We start from the raw sequence: 24252 nt of genomic DNA, 5'->3' as shown, positions 1-24252 counted from the left end.
GGTACATTCAGTGCAAAATATATATTTATACACACGACAGGACAGATATGCTGTACATTTACAGTTATATACAAATAAGAGACAAACATGATGACAGCACACACGGTCCACATACACGTGTTTTTGTATTTTTTAGTCAAAACAGCCCTATGGGTTCATCACCGTCTCACTAGCAATGAACTGTAACCTTCGACCTATTACTAAGATAGGCGAGACACGCGTGAAAAGTGACGTTTTGGGGTAACATGCCATACTAGACACATTCAAACTACATTGCACATTCCCAGAGCTCATTCAAAGTGACTTATGCGGACTACCGATGGAGCACTCCTTATTAGTTCCCACCCTCGGGTATGACCGGGGAAAGCACGAGGGGTTCATGACCGAGATTTCCACTCTGAAAAAAAAAAAAACAACAATTCACCTCCTCCACGTCGTTTCTTTTTTTTGTTTGTTTGTTTTCCCTGGTAACAATATCCTCATGCAGAAAAAGCTAGTAAGGACAGCCAAATGTCTTGCAACAGCTGAGCATGCAATATCAAGCTAGAACACAATGCCGTCACAGATTTTACGGCCCCCAGCGCAGCTCACAGAGCCGTCCAAGAACCACTCACATGCATGATGGGATATAAAAGTCTTGCCTTGGCATCTCGCAGCACACAAGCGTCGAGTGAGCTGACGCGATTCTAGCCTCAGCTCCGCAGCTTCTAGCTCCGCAACACTTGTTTGTACACTAAGGTTTCATTTTGCATGCACCCCCATAGAAAAAAAAAAAAGATTGTTGTCGGGAAGGAAGTGTACGATGGTGGGAAAGGGCTTCTCCATGTGTACGCAACAGTCTCTTTTATCGCATGCTGTCAAGGCAAAAGTAGTGAGTGGCGTGAGTGTTGAAGTCACACAAGTCTGACGTCAAGTTGGCGGAGTGGATGGGTTTCGTTTTGTACGCTACGAAGCGTCACGTGACACCAGCCGGCTGTAAACGGTACATTGCTTCAACCAAAACGTCGACATCAGGGCTGTCCTCGAGGGCCCCTCTTTTCCATGTCTCCCACCTGCAACGCACCAGATTCAAATGGTCAGCTCATCGGCAAGCTTTGCAGAAGCCTGAGAAGGATCCGGATCATTTGAAACAGATGTGACGGAGGAGGGAGACGTCAAAAACAGGCCGGATGGGGGCTCGCCAAGACCGGGCTCCAGGTCGACGTCGTTCATCAACTGTCGAGAATTATCGCTTTGGACTCGCGTTCACTTGGGCAAATTCCCCCAACAAGAATTGAGCAAGAAGAGGCCTGGAATTGGCGATCAACTTGTGCCTCCTTCAAACCAAAATGGCCGGCAGCCTGTCTATTTTCAGGCATGGGCCCCTGAGACTTTTTCTTGTGCCTTGCCATGAGAGACTCGATGACAACAATTTCAGTCTAACTTGGGCAGACCTCCCGTTGAAATTTGCTTGCAGGGGCTCCTGTCACAATGGACGTGTTCACTCAGTTTCTTGTCGCTTTGCGCCTTCGAAATTTCTAGAGAGCACGACTGAGTGACTTTTGACGCGTGTGCGTGTGTGTGAGTTGGTGTTCAGCACCCGACAACGCATATTTTTTTGCCAGGGTGCAGCAGAAAAAGTGTTTGTTTGGGAGCCCATCCCCGATTCATTCTTAACAATAATAAAAAATGCTAAACTGCATCTCGCTTGGCTCCTAATAGCGAGCCGAACTGGGTCCAATTGGGACGGATTTTCTGATTGTTTTTTTTATTTGGCTCCAAAGCAATTTGAGTCTGCCAAGTTTCACAAATACAATAGAAAAGTTTTCATGCCGTTGGTTTTCTTTGCATATCCTACAAGCAAGCCGCGAACAAACACGGCCGCTGCTTTTCCAGAACATCTCCACGTGGATGGAGCTTTGAGCTTTGAGCTTGTGCAAGTCCCGCGTGGAAAGCAGCGGGGCTTCCCACGTGTGAGCTTCCGGTCACGGCTTCCGATTCATACGCACATTCGCTCCCGTTTGGAATACATTCACGTCTTCCTGGGCAGGCAAAGCGACTCATGCAAGAGTTTGGATGAGTGGGATTTTGAATTTGGATGGCGACCGAGAGGTGCGTCGGGCTCGTAAACATATGCGTGCAGTGGGGCGTCCGCAGGTTGCGGGAACGTGCACCTTGAGGTCGTGTGTCGTTGCTCGTCTGCAGAAGTGAAAGCGACCGCGTTGACCGTCCCGTATGAAGCAAGTCAGGATTACAAGACTGATGATGCGTGACCCTCCTGGTATGCCAAGTGGACACTTAGCCATGCAAAAAAAAAAGAAAGAAAAGTTGAGCACTTCTCTCGTAGGAGCTCATCTGAGGATGAGCTTTAGAATTTGCTTCAAAGCAAAATGCTTGACTTTCTGTTCAATGTCAGCCAACTTTTTGGTGCGTCCTGTAACAATAGACCTCTCAATCTAAAAACGCATCTTTTGTCTTCAAAACAACGTTAAACAAAATGGCCGACTTCCTGGTGAAATTTGCTCACGGGTCCTTGAGACTTTTTTGGGGTGTCCTGTTACGCTACACATTCGCCCGATTTCGGATCAAGCCGTAAAACTGGTGAGTATGGTGGGGGGGGGGGTTCTAACTTTTGAGGGGGCGTTGAGGGGTGGTGTTGTTGAAGCTCAAAATCCAAACTCATTGACCGGAACGCACACGCTTGCACAACCTGGTGACTTTTCAGCGTGTGGTGTCGCCCAGTGGCCCCCAAGCTTTTTTTTCCACCACGGGCCAGTTCATACAAATCCAGAATTTGGTGGGCTATGCTGCTCGCCGCAAATTTGGTGGTCTGTTCTTTTACTCATTTTGCTAGCTTGCGGGTTTAATATTAGCGTAATGCGACCGAGACACTTAGCATCGTCACATGCGTCGAGAGGCCGATGAAACGGAGAGAAGCTGGACACTTTTCAAAATAAAATGCTTTTCAGGCTCGAATAATCAATAAACCAAAAGTACCGCAAGTATCGTTTTTCTTTCATCTGCGCGGACCGATACGGGGCCGCGGCCCCGTGGTTGGGGACCACTTGTGCAGCCAATCTGACAACCAGAGAGAGATTGCGACATAACAGGAGGGTCACAAAGTCCGGCCACTCAGTCCCAAAGCAAATGTGTGTTTGTCAGGATGGCCTTCACAAAGGTCATTCTTCTTTGCCGTTACACGCGAGCGATGAGGAAAATGTGAATTGAGCAGACACAGTTTTCAGGTCCAGAGAGGCTTCTTCATTGTCTCGTTTTAAGGTGCAGGAGGACAAAAGAGTGAATCCAGTAAACCGACTGCAGTTAACTGAAGAGATAAAGCACATGTGTGCGGCTCGGTCAAGTCAAAAATCACCGTGCCGCTTTTGAAAATCACTTTTCTTCGCTGGGGTGGGATGTCTTGGGGGCGCGGGCTCACTCCAAACCAAAGGTGCTGGTCTCCTCCACGGCCGTCACCAGCTTCTCGTAGAGCATGGAGAAGGACGGGTAGGGCGGCAGGTCCAGACGGTTGAAGCAAGTGTGCGCTCTGGAGAACATACAAGAACATGGAGGGTTTTTTTTTTTTTCGAAGGGGGGGGCATGTTTGGGCCCATAAAATACAGACAACTCAACCATGATACACTCATTTGCAAAAACTGCAAAGTCTCTAAAAAGGCGATTAATGCTTTCACTTGAGGCTACTTTCAAGCAAGATTGCTGGAAACCAAAATGGCCGACATCCTGTCCAGCATTGCGCATGCGCCTTCTCACACGTCCCGTTGTGATGATATCATGTTGTGGTGCGACTCTGCGATCCTACCTGGGTAAGGAGCTGATTTTGCCCCACTTCTCGACACAGAACCTGCGGGGTCCGTTACTTCCGCGTAGCGAGGCGAAGCCCTCGTAAGGAATGCTGGACGTGCCTGTCACAAACTGCACAAGGGACATTTGAAAGGGGACACGTGGCAGAAAAGGACCGACCTGGTGATGACGTGCCGCCGCCGCCGCCGCCGCCGCTGAGCACACCATCTGAGCTTTGACCCTCGTTATTGCTGCTCACGTTTTTTTTTTGTTCTTGGGAGGGCAGGTCTTATGATATGATCTACATGAATTTGTGCAATTTAGGGGTGGGGGGGATTAAAGTATTTTTTTATGTTTCAAACGTTTTGTGAGATTAGAAATCAATGTATTTGAACCTGTACAATTTTGGGGGAGATTTACGGCGGTTTTATCATAAGTAATTTTGCGGCGGTAAACGGTATTTTAACCGTTGCACTTTTTCATTATATTAATCTGCAATTTTGGTGCAATCTTTGGGGTTTTAATGGAAGTCTTATTTTACTTATGCAAATCTTGGGGAATTTATAGCGGTTTTTATTTGAGTGACGTTCTCGTGGCATTGTTTCATTTTTGCCTGTGCAATTTCGGGAGCATTTTTGGTCATTTGCAATTGAAGCAGCAAGTTTTCAGTGGCCACATAAAATGACCTCGACAGGCCACATCTTGCGTTTGCCACCCGTCAACTCAACCGTCAAAGCAAATGCAGTCGTAATCCCAAAGAAGTATGTGATTTTTTTTTTAAGGCAGTACAGCCTACTGGCCAGGCGGTGGCAGCACGAGCGCATGTGCAGGTCCACGTGCCATACCTGCAGTAGTCGCAGCCTCTGCTCATTGTTGAACCGTTCCACAGCTGCCCAGAACCAGCGTATCACTATGTGGTTGTCATGGTAACCTGAGGGAGGATGATGGCAGAGCATGAGTCAGAGGAATAATAAATAAGCTCCCGTCCCAGTCTCTTCATCTGTTGATCAGCGCCGACTTTTAAAGGCTGTTTGTGTGCAGTTTAACGTTTAACGGTCATCCGTTGAAATGGACTTGCGTGCCCGCCGCTTTCCTTCCTCCAGGCAGCTCCTCAGCCACACACACACACGCACATTTCAGTCCTTTGACCCAACAAGAATTTGAAAATTAAAAATACACCACAATGAGCAGACATATTTCAGCTGTATCTCTTCATGTATGAAAGTAGACACATGATCTCAACTTAAATTGATTATTCACTTCATTTCTTTCTGTTTTATTTGTTCTTTTAAATTGATATATTTTGTTCTAAGAGTCATTTGAATTTTTCCCACATACATTTCTCCATTATCATTTTCCAAATAAATAAAACCACATGTTTTGTTCCATTTTTTGTTATTTTGTTTAATACGTTTATTTTGTGAATTAAATTGTAATATAAATAAGTTTATCCACTATTTTTCAGATAACTTCACCATTTAAAATGTTACATTAAAATATATATTGTATTGAATACATTTTTTCATTTTGTTGTTTGTTTAAATAAATGCGAGTATTTTTGCAGATAAAAAACTTGATATTCATATTATAATCATACATGGTATTGTTTACAAAAGATTTTTATTTTAAAATGAATTAATGACATGTTTTTTCCAGATACATTTCGCTCCTGATTTTGAATTAAACAGTATGTGTTTTATCTAAGGTTTTTAAATTTCTTTGATTTCTTTTTTTTGTAAAATATTTGTATTTCCTCATATTGATTTGAGTAAACATAACTTGTTATTTACAAATATCTTACCGCTCTAACATAATCTACCTCAAATTTCATTGATGATTTTTAATGTTAATGTTATTTTTGTTGAACAACGAAAGCAAAACAAATTCTGATACATGGCTTCATATTCGAATTGTATTCGTTACTATGATATATATTTTAAATCTCTTTTTTTGAATGAACTTTATTTTATCTTTTTTGTTTTGCATTTATTTATGGACGTCATTATTATTCTTATTGTTGTTTTTCCCAGGCACAGCAGCTCACCACCATCATTTATTTGACGATTGAAAATCCAAAAGATTTCTCTGCTGCGGCGTAATATTTTCCAGTGTCCGCGCCAAAGCTTTGCAAACGGGAACAAACACTTTGGCCTGCCTTTGGGCGTGTCCAACCGACCTCCTCTGTACTCGGTGTTGTTCCTCCAGTCCGTCAGGTCGATCTCGGCCGTGCCGGCGATCACCAGCTCCAACTCTCTGGCGTCGAACACGGACACCAGTCGCACGTCCACCACCTGAACCACATGAAGCCGAGTCAAATTCATTTCGAGGGGCTTAAGGTTATAGAAAAGAACTTTGGTCATGTGGAATACAGTGGCGCTTTGTGATGCGAGTCGAATACATTCCACGACCATGCTTGCATCTCAAATGGTCTTGTCCCAATGACGTGAAAGGAATTTTGTGGGCCGTACCTCGTAGAAGCCTCGGACCAGGCTCTCGGTCTGCTGAGCCACGCCCCTCTCGATGCGCCACTTGACCATGCGCTCGATGTACTCCTTCTTGTTCTTCTCCGACACGGGGATGCCGGCCCCGCCCGGCTTCAGTTCTCGCTCGGTGATCTGCAAGGTCACGCCAGTCCTTCAATACGGTACACGTATCAACTTTGGGCGGATTTAGAGTACCGCAATGCTTTGATTTGAAGTTTGGCAACTTTTGGTAAAGTTACAGTATTTTTTTTTTTTTAATTTCATCCTCCACAATTTTGGGGAGACTAACGGGGATCTTGTTTCAAGCGGCGCAATTTGTTTCCATTTTACAGTCGTTTGATTTGACCTGCTCCCTTTTTAGGGCATTTGTATTTTCACCTTTGCAATTTAAGGAGCGATACGATCATTTTATTGGAACTTGCCCAACCTGGGCAATTTGGGGTGATATCCGGTGGACGTATTTCAAACTAAGCAACTTTGGGGAGATTTCTAATAGTCAGCTGTTGAGCCTCATGTCACGATCCGTGTCTGTCATGCCATGTGCTTTTGTTTTGACAGCTGCGGGGGCGTCGTCTCGGGCCAGGCCGTCAGCAGCTCCACACGGGACTCCTATTCACTCACTGATTGCACACACTATTTAAGACACTTACACTGACTCCCCAGCGTCGGATCGTTATCCCACATCGCTCACGTTCATGTCCCGTGCTCTTGTTAATAGTTCTCTTGCTACTGCGTGTTTTGAGTTGTTTTTCCCGCCAGCTATTGCTCGGTGCGTTTTCTGTTCTTTGCTTCCCGATTGGAATCCTCTTACCCTCGTGCGGTAAGCTATTTGCGTTTTGCTTTCTTTCCCTTGCCTTTTGCAAGCGCTTTCCGTTCCTCCTTACTGCCTTTGCTCCCTGGTGTGATTTTCCGCCAGCGCCCTTGTTTATCCCTCGTTCGATAGTTAAGTTCCATAGTCGCTATAGCCGATAGCCCCGGTTGATTCACGATTGCTTATTGGAGATTGTCTATTTGATTATTAATAAATATCTTCGTATAACCCATTTTTCCGTGTCCGCGCTTGGAGAGTCCTGCTCAATCCAAAAGCACCTCAAGCGTGTACCTGTCCAAAAACCTCCTCGTTGACGGTGAACGTGAGGTCCAGCATGTCCTCGATGTCGTTGTCCTTCATCCACTGCAGGCTCTGGTGGAATTCCTCGTCCAAGAACTCCAGGTCACTCAGATCACACGGTCTGCAGAAGTAAGACAGTAAAATAACATCGTAAAATAATCCCAAATGTGGTGAACGTTAAACTTTGAGTTCTGTAAATGCCAGGAGGTCTTACATGCGTAGCAGCCCCTTGTAGAAAGGACGAGTAAAGAAGGCGTCCAGCAGATACTGATGAACCAGAGCCAGGCCCAGAATGCGCCCGCTAAAACGAAACCTTGGGACAGCAAACACACACGTTTCCATCAGTTGCAATCCACGCTTGCAACACGTCAGCGCCTCACCATTCATGGTGATTATCCACAAAGGCCGACATGGGGCTGATTTGGACCGTGTACGTGTCGTTGGCCGAATATTCAAACAGGCCGTAGTAAGGGTTGAAAAGCTCTCTGGACACCAGGAAGAAGAACTCTCTGGATGGACCGCTGTAGTCCAGCCTGCCGCCGCCCCCCCACAAAAAAAACAAAAACTGACTTTCATTTCTGCTGGACGGAAAGTCAACCCTGATGAGATGATCACGTGACCTCACCCGTCCTCGCCTACGAAGCTCACGTAAAGTTTACTCCTCTGCAGGTCTTTGCGGGAGTAACACATGATTTGGTTGAAGGCGTCCTCCAGGAGGTGGTCTCGCCGTATGATGAGCCTGAGTGCACGCACACGCACACACGCATCAAGGTAGTTCTAGTTCCCGGAAACTAATAACAGGACTTAAACTAATATTTCAAAAACTTTGTTGTCCATAAAAATAAATTACAAACGAAAAAGCTTTTTACAAAAATGCAGTGATTTATGTTTATGAAATGAACTGTAGTTGCAGCAAAAATGTCATTCTTTGTTTTGGGCTTTGTCAATTAATTCCAAACATGAACACTTAAGGTTGATATTTTGGTATTGTTTTATGACAGTACCAAAAAAAAAAAAAAAAAAAAAGGTCAAACATGCTTGACAATTGGAGTTTACCATTTATTTAGTTATTTTATGTGTAAAGTAAACATTTCCACATACTTGACTTTCCCGGGTCCCTGTCCATATCCTTTCGTCTCCAGTTTCCGATAGAAGTTCCTCAGTTTTGCCTCAAAATCTCGCTTGTAGGGGGCCGGAGCGCGCGCGTTGGCTCGTTGGGTCCCTAACAGAGAAAAATGGGAAAAACAAAAGACAATATGGTCAAAAGTCCACAGAATTGCAATCTGGGTCATCATGCTGCTCCAAGTAGTGGCTCACCCGGGGAACTCTGAGGAGATGAGGACAGGGTGTAATTTGGGTGGAGCAAAGGTGGCACGTATGACATCACCTCCTCTTCAAATAAGCTGCGGTGGAAAACATTTGCACACACACACACCCACGTACAGTGTGTCATTTTTTAAAAAAAATAATACAATAATAATATCATTTAAAATGTATCAGCATTTAATCTTAATGAACGTCAATTTCATTAGAAATAAATAATTTTGTACCAATTGGTAGATCAGAAAGGTCACCATAAAAGTGCACAGGACTGACCTGAGCAGCATGACGAGGTCGGCGTCTCCGGAGAGACGTGCCAGCCCGATGGCGCCCTCGCTGCGGATGAACTGCACCTTCTCCCTGCAAAAAAACAAAAGACAGTGAGAAATAAAGATGAAGGATAATGATGATGATGATGATGCAACAGCAGGACCGACTTGAGTGCGTTGTTCCTGGCGAGCTCCGGCTGTCTTTCCTGCAGTACCTCAAAGACATTGGGCTGTCTGAGGAAGGCCACAATCTTGTCGTTGTACGCTGCGGGCCGACAATGACAAAGCAAGACGATGTCAAACGCGCCCGGCGGCCATGGCCCGGCGTGCTGTTTTTCTGCCCACGTACCCACGGGCACCACGTCGTGGCACTGGCTGGAGCGACTGGACCCGCTGAAGGTACTGGAAGGTCGCGGCACGGCGGGTGGGTTGCTTTGCCGCGAGTCGTCGGCCACCTGCAGCAAAAGGAGGAGGATGAGCGTGGTGAAGGAATGAATGAAACTCCTATTTCAGGGCACGACTGTATTTTTTTGAAAGAAACAAACATCAACAGAAGAGTGAGGGTGTTCGCCGAGGACAACCTTCCTGCAGTCCTGACTAATACAAGGCAGCGGCCTCCGGGCCTCCGGGCCTCCGGGCCACCGGGCCACCGGGCCTCCGGGCCACCGGGCCTCCGGGCCACCGGGCCACCGGGCCTCCGGGCCACCGGGCCTCCGGGCCACCGGGCCTCCGGGCCTCCGGGCCTCCGGGCCTAGGGGCCACCAGGCCATCGCTGCGGTCGCATGCAGTGTCTCACCTCGCCGGCGCTGTGACTGCGTTGGCGGCTCAGGTGCTGGCGGTGGGCCAACAGCCCGGTGGAGCGAGAACTCTGGAGAGGCAACCGTGGGTCGATGAAGGTTGTGGAGCGACAGTTGTGATCCACAAAGAAGGGCTGAGGGGGGAGACACAAACACTTTTAGGGACACCTCCCACACCGCCGACCAACCTCTGAAAGCATTGGACTAGCGAGGCCTGTCATGAGGAACTCATTGGTTTTTGGAATCTGGGAGAACGCCAGAGCGTTTAAGAAATATCTCATTCCAGACAAATTGACAGCACACTTCAATAATTGAAGTGTGAGCTCATTTTGTCAATGACTGTCTAAGTAAACCTTTTGTATTCAAGTGGTGTGTTCCCTTCTAGAGGTCGAGTCACGGTGCCAAAATAACAAAGGCTTTCATCAGGGGCAAAAAGTAAAAGGTTGTAGACTGTTCAAGTTACACTCCAGACCTAAACGTGATAGAGCATGTATTTGACCTGATCTAGGGGAGTAACCAATCCAAAATAAGCCGAAAGATAATGACTCAAAACAACCAAAGAGTTCTTTAAGGGGCAGAAGTGAAAGGTTTGTCACAGGCCAAACTTAAACACTAGAGCATGTATTTTCACTGCTCGATTGGAAGATTTTAGACATGGCTAAGCAAATCTTCAAACCTCAAGCTCATAAAACAAAATAATGTCCTAAAACATACTGCCAGAAAGGCAAAGAAGTTCACCAGGGATGAGAAGTGGGAAGGTTTGGATTGGTCAAGTCAATCTCCAGATTTAAACCCAATTGAGGAAGTAAATGACCAGCTTGAGATGGACGGAAGGGTGTAAATAAAAACAAGCAGCAAGATTCTTATCCCAAAATACAAATGCAGAGTGGCCAGGTAAATGTCTAGATTTAAAACCTTATCGGTTAGTTAACCCGTCTTCTGCAGACCTTGCTGATTAGTTGATCATTTAAATCGATGTGTTGCAGCCGGGAGAAATGGAAAACAGGCAGGCCAGTGCGTGAAAGCAAGCCGGAAAGGTTTCAGAACATTTTGCTTGAAATGGGTCGGACCCACCTTCCCGGTTTGGTCGTGTTTCATTTCCCATCCCCGGGGAAGCTCTAGCTGCTTGTTGGAGAACATGTTGAGGAAGGTGACCAGGTCTCGGTTGTGCTGGTAGCGCTCAAAGTAGTGAGCGTCTCGCCGCACCTTGCTGATCATATGCTTCAGGCAGGTGTTGCTCGTAAACATGCGGTAGGCACTCTGCAGCAGACAGAGATGCAAGGTTAGCAAGCTCGAGCTTCGGGGCGGCATAACTCAGCAGCAGAGCGGTTGTTTCCCAACCCAAAGGTTGCGGGTTCGATCCCTGGCCCTTGAGCAAGATACTGAACCACCAGTTGCACCGGATGCTGTGCTTTGCCGTCAGTGTGAAGTGTTATGTGCTCTACAAGTCAAAGAGCATAAAAATAAAGTCCTAAATAAGTCGGATAAGGGTTCAAATGGACCCCTGTGTAGCAGGTTTGCAAAGTCCTAACTTCAAATGAGAGTCTTGCTGACGATTTGGACACAAATGATGTTGATATTCAGCATGTCGCTTGATGAAAAATGATCGCGAAGCAGCAGAGGACACTGACGGGGTTAGAATGCAGCACAGTAAAGAAGTCGGGACTGCATAGGAACTTGGCGCTCGGTGACTGGAGCAGCAACGACAGACGGGAACGACTGCTGGAGTGACCCACGACGCTGTCTCGTCTGTATTCTACGAGAAGGCAAAAAAACAAAAAAACAAAGATGTGTTCCACGATGGGCGTACGCAGAATGTCAATCTGTCATAGGTGAGTTCAAACGGACCGGAAATGGATTGAGGAATCAATTCAGCTTCTGGTTCAGGGAGCAGGTCTGCGGTGCTTTCCTCTGTTCTATCACTGTTGGTGATGGTCCTTCTGATGCTCTGGTATCTGAATACAGGCACCAAACCATGACGGCAATTGCTCTCCAATCTCAGATTTTTCTCAATTCTTACCTGCGGTTGAGTTGCTCCATCTGCTGAATGGAGTTGGACCGGGTCAGGCCCTGCGGCGCAGGGGGTCCTGTAGGCCTCTGCCACGTCGTGGTCCTGTTCACGTGGTCCACAAAAAAGATCCGTCCGTGACTGTCGATCCGGGCTTCCCAGTCTAAGCGAACACAAGTAGGACTATGTGAAACAACAACACCAATTTACACAAGGAGGTCTCATCAGCTTCAGTTCAAAAGTGCAAAAGAAGATAGAACCAAAGTTCTTAGGATAGCCGTCAACACATAGTGAGGTAGTGGCGCAAAGCAGACAAAAAACAAAAAACGAGCCGATATGCAGACTTAAATCCCTAAACGACAAAACTACAGACAGTCGGAGCAACAAAGGAGTTCATTGGGTACAAAAAGTGGAGGATTTTAGACTGGTTGAGACAATCTTCAAACGGAAACCCTACAGAGCATGCATTTTACCAGCTCAAGAGGACACAGAATGGATTAAGACCCCAAATGAATCCCGAGTGCGACAGAGAACACCTGGAAAAGCATTAGAAAAGAAACAAAACTTTGAGGCACATTATTGCGACGACTATCGAGGATTACACATTATTACCCTTTTTAAGATGAACAAAACGACAACAAAAAATCCCGAGGGCACCAGTTCACCCAGCAACACAAAACTCGGTGGGCATACCAATCATAGCAGGACGATCAAAAAGTTTTACAGTACCGCACCAATATGGGAACGAGAAAGTGACCATTTTGCTTTCGTTCTAGGGCTCATACTTGGTGAGAAAGTTGGATATAAAAAAAAAAAACGTTTCGCCAATCTACCAGTGGACATGGACATGGACGAATGCCATGGCACGTACTTTGAAGAAAGTCTGACTGGAGAATTCACCAGTAGAAGCAGATTTGCCAGGCAGAAGGACTTACTGGGTGGCAGGGGCTCGTCCACTCGTTGGTAACGGTGAATATCATGCCGTACAGATGGAAGCGACCGAACTGGGTGACCGTTGACAGGCGTACCTGAGAACAGACCAACACACCAAGTCCATAAACTGAGGATTTGGTTTCGAAACATCTCTTGTTCCCAACATCATAGGTTTGTAAAAGCAGGACCTAGGGTTTGGTGTGACTGCGCTTTGAGATGCAAAGAAAAAGCAAACAGACCTCGCCATACCTTCCTCTCCATCTGTTTCTGTGGTCACTTGCTCAGATTCGGCAGAGCCCGTCTCCTCAAGCGGCTTAGACTCATCGACATCCGCTTCCTCGGGCATGCTGCTCGCCGGCTGCAGATTCAGCTTTCTCACATCTATCTCCTCGGACTCCGGAGCCAAGGCTGCTTCTCCTTCTGCCTCGGGACAAGCGCCGAGCCCGCCGCCGTTACAGTCTCCCGGCGGACTGGACGGCGGCGGGGGGCCACCAATCACGTCTCCCCCCGGATCGATGGCTGCATCCGCCCCTTCCTCTGGATCCTGTAAGTTTATCACAAAGAAAAAAAATATACCGGTTTTTTTTTTTTTTTTTGTACCGAACAGTCCCCCAAAAAGTTGGACAGAATTCATCGTCCGACACCACTTTTACCAATTAACAGGAAATTGGGTGGCTATGTCTATCACAACAAGACACAACACAACACAACAGGACCAAATTGTACAGGAAGGTCGCCATTTTGGGTCAAATCAGATTAGTTCAGGTTTTCTTATAGTTTATGTGGAACCTAAAATCATCACAACAATCACAAGAGGATACAAGAAAAGTGTTGGACTTGTACAGGAGAGGGTCATTTCAAGCTTTAAGTGAATTCCCGACTGAGTGGGAGGCTTCAAAATGAGATGATGATGCTTGGCAATTGAGCGTCAATACCTGCATTCAAATTGAAATGACTTCAAATCAAAATAGCAAACATATCGGACACGGTACCGTGAGACTTTTTCATCGCATCCCGTTAAGATGGCCGTGTCCAACCAATTTCATGCTGACTGCAGGAGCTGGTGTTAGGACCTGATGTTTCTAACTTTCAATTCAAGCACAATGCCTGCAATTCAATCAACAGAGTTTGGTTCAAAATTTCCAGGAGGTGCTGATGATAGAGTTTTGTGGTGGCCTCGGTTCCATCCTCTCGGATTCTGCCATGGTTAATGCCCCTGGTTCTGGTTCTTCCGTGTGACCTTATTGTCCCGAAGATCCCAATCAACCAATTGATCTGTTAATGTCATGTCCTCATCCACACATGTTGAAAACAGTAGCAAGGCCAATTTGACAAAATAACGAGTAGGAAGTACAGCAATCTGGAGTCATGTGTCGGGAGTAAAACTAAAAAGTTGTGAGAGCAAAACATTTGCGTGAACAGTGAAAGCGAAAGTGATCTCCGATTTTAGAGACGAGTGTGAACTCACCACAGCTGTGGTCAACGTGATTGGACAACTATCTGACGAAGAGACGACCGTCTGCGGGGCTGTGGCCATGGAGCACGTGTCCACCTCTGAAGAAGGCTCCTCGCTTGCTCCTCTTCCCACCTCGGGGGCCTCTCCACCCTCTGGCAAAGCATTGTGGGACGTGGCCTCTGTGAACGGAGCTTCCTCCGCCTCAGAGAAGACTTCTGCCTCCAGAGTGTCATCCTTCTCTTGACTGGCCTGCATGTTGGGGGCCACCTGCGCTGTCGCATGAGTGCCCGCTTCCCCTGGTTCTTCATACCAAGGTTGCTCTGGAACCAGTTGCAGATCAGGAGACGGCACATCTTCATCTGGCCCGCTAATATCCAGAGGCTCTCCGTTAAGCAGGAGCGGAGACGGCAGCATGGGAGGCATTTCTCCGAACCCGGAGCGCTCATCATCCTCGTCAGAGTCGATGTGCAACATGGCGCTGAGGCGCGTGTGCGTGGGGAAGCTGGAGCGCAGTTTCGGAGAGGCTGCGCCCAACGGCCTTTCCCCGGGACCCTTGGGGGCCTCGATAGCATCCAGGCCTTCGCTGAGAGACCGCTGGAGCAATTCGTGCCGATCCAAAAACCTCGCGCCGGCTCTGACGAGTAGCAGCTCCTTTTCCGGGTAGGCTGCCGCAGCGGCCCCGCCTTCCCAGATAGCTTGCGAATGTTGCGATCCGGTGGGGGAGGGTCCTGCCGAAACCAGGTGGTGAGGAAGGTCCTCGTCATCTGAAGGCGTGCCCGGAGCTCCGTTGAAGGTCGAAAGGCCAATGATGGAATCTGGAGAGGCACCTGGGCAGGAGGAACACAAACTGTGAGGATTCTTTTTTTCCAGGGTGATGTTAAAGTGATAATTTAAGTGTTTGAAATCAGAGATTGTGGTACATTTAGAACTGAGACCATTAATATAGGCAGTAATAATACATTTGCGGGTTTTGGGGTACATCTATTAAGTATTTTTTTTTTGTTTTGCTAGTCACATCGTGTCTTGGTCCCAAATGTCTTACCATCAGGTCCAGTTGACGTGAGTTCAACTTTGAACTGCAGCTGTCCGCTGACGTGTTCCGTGGGTAGACGTCGGCACAGAGGAAAAGTCACGGGCTGGACTCTGAGACACGAAAAAAATATATTTAGTATTTATCTGCGTATGTCATTATAGTCTTGCAGTGGAGCACTTCCACATTTAGTGGATAATTATCTACCCGGGTATTTTCTCAATAAGCCGCTGCACGGGGATGGTCAACTGGCCAAGGAAGCGCTTGATGATGGGTCGACTTTTAGCAAACTTGTCCTTCACCTCAATGTACAGGATGTCGGTCATCAGCGCAACAAATGTATATTTCTGGAAAGAGACACACATCAGGCATGGGTTAGGTTTATGAAGACAGGGTTGGGGGGATAGTTAGGCGGTTCTGGTATTGTGCTAAAATGAGGTTGAGGAGTCGGGGTTCAGGATTACGTTTCCATTATCATAACTGAACTGAAGGGTTATTTGTTTTGGGTAAGGATGATGCTTGAGGGAAGGAAAAAGGAATTATGGTTGAACGATTAGGTTTGAGGGTTAGGGCAGAGGTCCTCAATCCTGTTCCTCAAGTGTCCTATCTGTTTTTGAAGAGAGATGGAAAACAGGCAGGACACCGGCCCTCGAAGAACACGATTGAAGGCCCCTGGTTTAAGGTTTAGGAGTCAAAGGAGAAGGTTGAGGTTTTGGTTCAGTTAGACAACAGGGGTTAGAGCAATCGTTATATTATCCTTTTAATATTGTGATGATGGAAAGGTTTGGTTTTAGAATTTGTGTTTTGGTTAGGTTTGTGATGAGATGATATCCTAGTGACCTCTCCGTGCCAAACTGGATTGACAGTGTTGGCAATGATGGCCGAGCGACGTTCCTGTCCGTGGTGGCTGAACACAGGAAAGACACTCCGCTTCCCGGGGTGGATGGACATCTTGAGGTACGGATCCGGATGGAAGAACATACCTTTCTTCAGGCCGGTTGCACGCAGATCTGGGAGCACACATCACGTATCACAATTTACAACACGTTCGCTGTTGCACGCTCTGTGATTTTCAGTCAAGCTGCACCTGTTTAACCCCAATTTAACACGTCGCTTGCAGTTTGGCAACGGGAGGGGGCATTTACTGCGCCGTCCCCTTGTTTTTCATCTGTTTAGGGATGTAACTTATGAAAACATGTCAACCCACCTGTTAAAGTGAAGCTTATCAGTTTCCGAGGATGTTCGACGCCAACCTGCTCAGCAAGACCCTCAACCTAAAAAAGTCAAGATTATTCAAAATCATGCTTCTGTTTGCAATTTGGCTCAATAATTCAGAACTTCTGAAAATAGAGGAGGCAAGGGCGGTGGCTTTCTCTGCACAAGTGACACACCAGGACGGCTGTATTCTTCACAGTGATGCAGGGGGTCGTTGCTCTCAGGGCTCCACTCACTCCATGGTAGTATTTGAAACAGATCCTGGTCTCCGCTGTGAAAACAAACAATTGAAGCTGCGAACAGTGTTGAACGTGCCCGTGATCTGAGTTACTCACGTTCCATGAAGTATGGCCCCGCCTCCAGCCTCCAAACGATCTGACCCTTCTGGGTGCCGTTCACCCCTCGGTTCTTACAATCCCACACGTTTGATGGACTGGTCTCATCTGGAGAATAGTGGGAGACCAGAACAAAACCGGAGACCATTTGGTCAAAAATACATGACATGGTATTCTTTGCAACAGTTGAACTTGCTGACAGAGTTAATGCTCAGATCAGTGTCAAAGCAAAGGCGTCATTGAATGTCTGCTTAGTCAAGAAAGGCAGTCAGGTGGTCAGACCTTGGCGCAGGTAATGAGGTCCTGCAGCCCCGTACAATCAATATCGAGTAACCTGATGTTTTCCTTCCTCTCTTTCAGAGAGTGAAGACACGACGTGTGGTTTTCACATCTCACAGGTTTTCATGTAGTTTACACCCTGAGTGGAAACCTCGTCTTCACGAGCTGACGATCTGAAAGTGAACCAAAAGTGCTGCTTTCCAAGTTGCATATCTGAGACTTGGTCTCACTGTTCCAATCATTTTGGAGAGGAGTGCAGTCTTGATAACAAAATGTGCCCGTTGGACACTCTTACTCGAGTATTACTTTTCAGCCCAGTCAGAGAGATGACGAGCCCGATAGCCTTGTTCAGCACTCACTCGTTCCTCCCCTGTGAGCAGAAATCTCGATAGCAACTGGAGAAAGAAAATACGCACGCTCAGTTTGCATCGCAGGGAGCCCTTCTTGTCCACTGGTTTGCATATGCGTGTGTGTATTTAACGAGACTATTTGTGCCGTGGAGGATTGTATTTGTCAAGTGGAGTCCAACTGTTTACTGCCATCGACTTGTGTAGACGTCATAAATCAGCTTGCATAATTTCTGCTCACCTCTGACCCGAACGAGGAGCATAGCGAGATCCAAGTCGATATAAACCAGCTAATAAAAAGGAATGTGTGTCATGATCCGGGTTTGGCTTAATTGTGGTTTTGCTAAGATTTTGTTTTATCATGTCTGTTTCGTTTGTTTTTTCTGTGTGGGTCAACTCAATCGCTTGTGTTGACCAATCAGCTCCACCTGCCACTGGCGTCTTTTCCAGACGTTCCTCGTTGTCTCGTCTGTTGTTTGAATTTAAACTTCCAGCTTTCTTGTCGTCTTTGTCGCTGTCTAGTCTTGTCTCGTTGTCTTTTTCCTAGTCCACTTTTTCTGGATTTTTTTTTGTTTGTGTTTTTGACTATCCAATGACCTTGATTTGTTCTTGTGGAAAATATTTATTAGATATTTTTTGTTTGACTCCTGCTTCCTGGTGACAAAAGGTTCCCTTTCAAAACAATCATTTATGTTCCATAATCATGGTCTTACCGATATGATAGAGACCAATCCAGTCGGTGGCGTCCACTTCTTCCTTGATGTCCCAGGATATGACGAGGGTCTGGCCCCGGTTCAGCGTGAAGTCCAGGGTGGACGCGGTGAGCGACGATCTGGTCTGCGAGCTCACCAGGTCGGTGTCGCTGTTGGCGCGAGGAAGGCCGACGGGCCCGCTCACGATGGACACGGCATCCAGTGAGGCCCCGCCCCTTTCCGCTAGGCTGCGCAGGTTCTCCGGGCTGAGGGTGTGCCGAAGATTGGGGCTGCGCCGCCGGGGGGCCGAGAGGTGCTCGCGGCCTCCCATGGCCAAATTGGGCGCGTTGTGGGTGCGCGTCCTGGCCGGGAGGACGGCGGTGGCGAGGGACGGACGCATGTTGTTTCTTGACTTTTATTGATGAAAAGGAAGACGCTGATCTCTGAAGTCGGGATGCATATCGGTGACTCCCAATTAAATGCAAACTTTTTCAGTCCGATTCAGCAGGTTTTCGTGTTGGTTTGAGTGACAACGTGAGTTCCGCCATTGTAACGCAAGCACTGGCGTTCTGAAATGTTAGTCAGTCAGTACCTGAAGACAAGGAAGGACAAGAGAACTCACGTAACTATGAAACCACATCGCGAGCATTTCGACGGACTACTTTGACGGAATGTGAGACAGGTTTCCGCACAACCAACTGAAGCCTTGACCTTCAGAACTTGAAGAAATTCGGAGCGTAAACACTAAGATCCAGTCAGTCAAACAAAACAAAAAGGAAAGCATTTCTTATTTCTGTCCATCAGCTCAGGAATAAAACAATAAAATGCATCTGTCAATCATCACAGGAGTAAAACCAGAAAATGTTGCATTCGTCGCTCACTCACTCACGTAAACATTGTCAATCTGGACCGCTTCCACGTTTAATCTCCGTTCCATTGCGGATTACAGATTGATTCCGGGAAAATGACAGGAGGGTCTGATTGTGATGACGCTCTATAAATAGCGCCATGCGTTCATGACACCTAGAAGCAAAGTCCTGCTTTTGAGCATGTAGGCCATGTAAGGTCAAACGTGTCGCTGTGCAGCAGGTCGACCGACCGCGTCGAATGAAAACCGAGGGCTGGCGAGCCCCCGATCAAATGGTTCAAATGTGTTGAATAATCGCTTCAGTGAACTCGACTGATGAAGCTGCTGCGGTGCCGACGGCTGCTTTTCGCGTCTTTCACCATGAAGACGAAAAAAAAAGGAAAACTGCGCACATTGAAGCGCATGGCAACGTCTCAATTTATCAACATGCGTGTTTAGATTCTCGCTAAATTGATGCGCTGTACTTTGGAATGTGTGTCTGTCGCGGCGTGCCTCGGTGGTAGAGTGGTCGTCCCCCAATTGCCAGGTTGGGGCTTCCACCCCCTGCCAGTGTGCCCAAGTGGAAGTGTCCTTGAGCAAGATACTGAACCACCAGTTGCCCCTGATGCTGCGTCATCGGGAGGTAATAAGTCGAAAAGCGCTAGACAAGCGACAGCCCGTTTACCAACCTGAGTGACTTCTTATGTCATTGTTTTGAAATCTCCTTTTTAAAACAACCCTGGCTTGAAACCTGAGTTCAAAATACGTCTCAATCCTAAACCTTTGTGTAAAAATCCAAACACTCAGCCTACTTTGAAATCCAAATTGTGGCTTCAAACATACTTTGGCCTCAATTCAAATTTGAAACCCAAAGCCGTAACCTTATTTTCAATGCCCACTTGTTTCAAACTCAAATTGAACACCTCACCCTCGCCAGTTTGACTTTAAAGTGGTCAACATAAACCTTGTTAACTTCAGCCTGTCTTGAACCTTCATTGAAAAGCCCCAACGCTGATTTTGAAATGTTACTTTGAAAGCTGAAAGTTAAATGATTCCAGTTCCTGCCCGACTGCTGCGTGTGCATGTGCATGTGCATGTGCGTGCGTGTGTGAAGACGAGGGATCCCTGTGTGTCTTGGTGGAGGTGACTGCAGCACTTTATTGCAGGACAGAGCGGGCACCTTGGGGGGCGGGGGGGGGGGGGGCACACGAGCGCACGCCTCCACTAAAGGTCACTGAACCGTGTGAAAAGTGGCCATTGTATAAAGAGCGCACGAGACATGAAGAAGAAGGTGAAGAAAACATTTGTCTCCGGCGCAGTCGTGAAGGAGCCAGAAGGTTTCCCGGCAAAAGTCGAAGATGACTTATGAGGATGACGGCGACTCGATGTCACGAGCTGCTTTGCGCTCATTTGGCTGAGTGTTTACAAAAACACGTTTTTTTGTTTCCTGGCAGGCGACAGAATCGGGAAAAATGAAAAAAAAAACGTCCAATCAGCACTTCGGGGAGTTCAAGTGTCGGTTGAAACTCACTCTGTCTTGAAACCCAACTGTGAAATCCTGACGCAGGCTTGAAACCCAAATTTGAATACCTGCCCACTGATTTCAAATCCTTTTGTGGACCCAAAGCCTGCTCCAGACTGCCCCCATTTTGGTTTGAAAGTTTGCAACAGTGCAAAAATCGACTGTTCGATAACTTCTTGACACCCAAATCAGGATAGAAATGTTCTTTTCAACAATTTTTGGGGTCTAAAAATGACCAGTACAGAACTAAATTCCTGAAAATAAGTCTTAAAACTGTGCATGTGTGTGTGTGTTGATAATGTCGTGCAGCTGGTCACGCTCACGCTTCCTTTGTTCACCTCATTATTCAACAAACAACTTTCTGTGTTACGGGACTGAAGCTCACTCTCGTAAACCGCAAGCATCGATATGAGCAGCTCCTGATGCTAACAAAGTTCATGTCCATGCGTCCAATTTCCTCGGATGCGAAAGTTGCCCCTGCTAGCAAGGTCGCCATGAAAGCACATCTGTTAGCCTGCGGCACAACCCCAAAACGGGCATAGAGTTGCTGTTGGTGCCAAAAAACAACCGTGGCCAATTTTGGAACTAACAGACTTTGAAAACTTCTGTACAAAGAGGCTGTTGGACTAGAACGGGCACTGTTTTCTGTCCTTTAAATTTAGAGTCTGTTCGCGCCGAAATGGAAGTTCAAGAGTCCAAGTCTGGCCAACTTGCCAAAGCCAGCACGCCACAAAGAGCTGAGTTCAGCACAGCTTTTGAGGAGAAGATAACGATTAGGAAACAAAGTGTCGTCTCGTGTCAACTGCGAGCGAGAGAAATGGCAAGACATTGAAAGTCGCTCACGTTCAGGCACCTGACAATCCAACAGAGTATGTGTTGCAATGAGTGGTAGGAAGTGCGTGTGTCTTCATCGTGATAAAAGTAGCTGTTCACCGAGAGGATGGCAAACATTACGTAAAAAGCCGCTGAGATTCGACTCCAGCAAGATGGTTTGAGTCCGTTTTTTTTCTCAGGTGTACATCTCGATGTAAATGATTATTTTGCAAATACATGATTTCTATTGCATATGTATTAGCAATTTCTCCAGGTAGCAATAAGAGTGGCACCTTGACTCAAGGGTTTAATTTGTTCCATGAGCAAGCTCCCGACTCAAATTTAGTCTTGCGACACAAAGGAAAATAATAAAATGAATCGGGCAAGTGACAACTCATAAGTAAAAAAATTAAAAAAAATCATAATTTGGGGCACTCTTTAGTCAAGGTACCGCGGCGGTATTCATTTGTTGACGCCATCCCTGCGTGATAGGGTAAAGGAGGTTCTAAAATGGGTGCCACTGAAATTTCATATTGTTCAGTGACAGTCAATAAATATTTTACAACGCTCTTGCAATTACATCAAATTGAGACGTGTCTGCACAAATATTGTGGGGCGGCCCACTCAAGATCAAATTGGGGGGAATGTGTGGCCCCTCAACTCAAATGAGTTTGACACCCTTCCAAGGCCTCACTGTTCCATTTGTATTTGGAGTGGGGGGGCATCTTGTACCCGAACAACTCATCCACAGGTTCCCGACCCTGTCATCTTTGTTTACCTTCCACACATGCACGCACGCACACACGACATTCTTTAGAATGAATACAATACTGCTGTACTTATTTATGCAAGACACTGAAGCAAGAAGGTGTGCAATGGGAATTAAAAATGATTATTACGCAACAACTCGCGACCTCCCAACTTGAGTCTCCATCCGTGTGTGCCTTGCAGGCACTGCATGCATCCATCATGCCTGCATGCATGCACGGCTATTGGATTACTGTGGGAATTCCCTACGTCATTTTCCACGCTCGATAGGCAGCCTGCAAGGCGACGCATGCATCCAAACATCGACGACACGACACGACACGACACGACACGACCGGGAGCCATCGCGCTTACTTACCTTTGACGCAGAGGCAAAAGCAAAAAGGAGCACCGAGGACGGGGAGCGGATCACGCCGGTTCGTCTTCCCTGCTTGCAGCTCGCTATCCCCGCAGTCCAAATGAGGCGAGACGGGCGGGGTGCAGCCGCGGTTGTCGTGGGCCCCTCCCACACCCACGCGCACATTTACCACGTCGAGCGGGGATGGATGAATGACTGGATGATCGGATGGTGGTGGTCCCGGACAAGCATCGGGGGGGATGCTTGTCTCAAAACAAAAACATACAAAATAAGTCAGAGATGACGCAGTGGTTCCTCCCTATTGCGGGTTTGCTGTAGTTCTACATTGAGCATGCATGCATGGGAACATGACAGCGGTTTTTTAGTTGCCACATGACGTCTTCAGGGGTTCCTGTGCACCAATACTAAAAAAAAAAAAACAAAAACTGGTGCTTGCCGCAGAGCGCGAGGAGCTCGGTTGGCATCACAATGGCGCCCCCTGGCAGGCCTTTCGGTCGACTTGCAGCAATTTTATTTTTTTCCCCCAAGTGTTACATGTTTTTTGAGCTCTTTTTTTGTCAAATTATTTCTCAAATTATTATTTATATTTCTGATCATATCTACTACTGTGGCTCGCAAATTGATGGTAAAATGGCGTCCTCTATTGGCCCATCGAACAAGTCCGTTTTTTAAAATATGTTTAAGGATATTCATTGGCAGTCCTTTTTCACCAAGATCGAAATATTGCACTATAAGCAGGAGGATGCAATCTTAAAACACATTTACAACCAAACATTGGTCATACTCAAGTCATATCACGATATTCAGATATGCAAAGCAGATAACGAAGCGATAAGCAGCAATTGTATATTTCATCGACTTGAACACGAGACAAGAGAAGTGTGATGGACCCTAGACTGGTCACCAATCAGTCACAGGGCACATCAAGACAATGAACCTACGAAAAATCTTGCCCTGCCAAATTCAAAGCCCCCCCCCCTAAAAAAAAACTCAACTGGGAGGCACACGTACTTATTACTTCAGAAGAGACTTTTCAAAAAGAACCGAATATGGCGTGGAATCTTACAACCTGACCGCCAAAAAATGGGAAACAAAATGCACATACACACACACACACAAAAACAAATACAGAATATTACAAGAGAATTTGGGCGGTATAGCCCTTTAGTGATTGGCAATGACTACCTGACAGTCGAGACGTTCCAAGTTTAAATCTGGGCAGGACTATTTCGGCTTCCAACTCACATATTAACTTTATTGAAGACTGGCATTGAAACAGGGAGTTAAAATCTGCCTTGGCCGCTTAGGCTACCATGCTAATGCTATCCAAAAACGCAAAGAAACTATTGACAGCTAAACTAGGAACAAATTTCATCTTAATGACTAAAAGCTATAACTCAAAATTGCTTTCCTCCACTTTCTGCTCCTTGTCAATGTCCAAATAATGCTGCTAAAAAATGTCAACTTTCTCTTGTTTCGGTTTCATTGTGGAGATCAACGTAATGCAGGGGCGGATCTTTTCAAATGATCACAGGGCAGCTGACCACCCCAAAATTGTCCAAGCAACCTCTTACGAGAAATCTGTCGTGTATTTGTTTTTTGTGGAATGACTACAGATGATAAGCAATATGAAATGGCTTGGTAATGCGTTTTACCAATTTTTAATCAATTAGAGGTGGGGCCCACGCCTCTTTCTATTTTCTTTTGAATGCAGTCCTGGGAGGACAAAGTTTGGACACCCGTGCTTTAGGATGTCACTGGTTGTTTGTCTCCATGTCCCGTGTGCATCCAGCTTCCGTCACCAAGTCAGCTGGGGCAGGCTCTCAAAACTCTCAACTGCAAATGGATGAAAAGCAACATGATGAGAGTATGATTGCCATTTTCAGGTCCAG

At 46.7% G+C, this 24252-nt stretch overlaps 1 protein-coding gene across 1 annotated transcript; it reads right to left on the bottom strand.

Moving 5' to 3' along the window:
- Positions 1 to 6: 6 nt before the first annotated feature.
- Positions 7 to 22769, bottom strand: hecw2a (HECT, C2 and WW domain containing E3 ubiquitin protein ligase 2a). Its single transcript, XM_088315011.1, has 30 exons — positions 22361 to 22769; positions 18074 to 18644; positions 16735 to 16842; positions 16576 to 16670; positions 16392 to 16458; positions 16025 to 16194; positions 15392 to 15531; positions 15197 to 15297; positions 14167 to 14981; positions 12948 to 13242; positions 12701 to 12793; positions 11778 to 11928; positions 11606 to 11712; positions 11389 to 11513; positions 10832 to 11017; positions 9757 to 9891; positions 9310 to 9415; positions 9129 to 9225; positions 8968 to 9051; positions 8689 to 8774; positions 8473 to 8593; positions 7997 to 8110; positions 7752 to 7904; positions 7586 to 7684; positions 7363 to 7492; positions 6246 to 6392; positions 5954 to 6068; positions 4623 to 4708; positions 3797 to 3909; positions 7 to 3523 (listed from the first exon to the last, which is right to left on the bottom strand). The coding sequence occupies exons 2-30, from the start codon at positions 18450 to 18452 to the stop codon at positions 3412 to 3414; spliced, it is 4530 nt and encodes a 1509-aa protein (XP_088171137.1). The 5' UTR covers positions 18453 to 18644; positions 22361 to 22769; the 3' UTR covers positions 7 to 3411.
- Between the last annotated feature and the right edge of the window lie 1483 nt (positions 22770 to 24252).

The sequence above is a fragment of the Idiotropiscis lumnitzeri genome, chromosome 14, assembly GCF_059441095.1.
Source record: "Idiotropiscis lumnitzeri isolate Australia: NSW breed Sydney's pygmy pipehorse chromosome 14, RoL_Ilum_1.0, whole genome shotgun sequence".
NCBI lineage: Eukaryota > Metazoa > Chordata > Actinopteri > Syngnathiformes > Syngnathidae > Idiotropiscis > Idiotropiscis lumnitzeri.
Note: the sequence above shows the minus strand (reverse complement) of the source record. Positions and strands in the feature narration are given on the sequence as shown.

What these genes read in the sequence shown, in the direction of transcription:
- hecw2a (XM_088315011.1), bottom strand. Translation starts at nt 18,452, where the DNA reads ATGCGTCCGTCCCTCGCCACCGCCGTCCTCCCGGCCAGGACGCGCACC. An exon ending in CACGTCAACTGGACCTGATG is followed by an intron (nt 14,982 to 15,196) that starts GTAAGACATTTG and finishes CCTCCTGCCCAG; the next exon opens with GTGCCTCTCCAGATTCCATC. An exon ending in CAACACCGAGTACAGAGGAG is followed by an intron (nt 4,709 to 5,953) that starts GTCGGTTGGACA and finishes ATCCTCCCTCAG; the next exon opens with GTTACCATGACAACCACATA.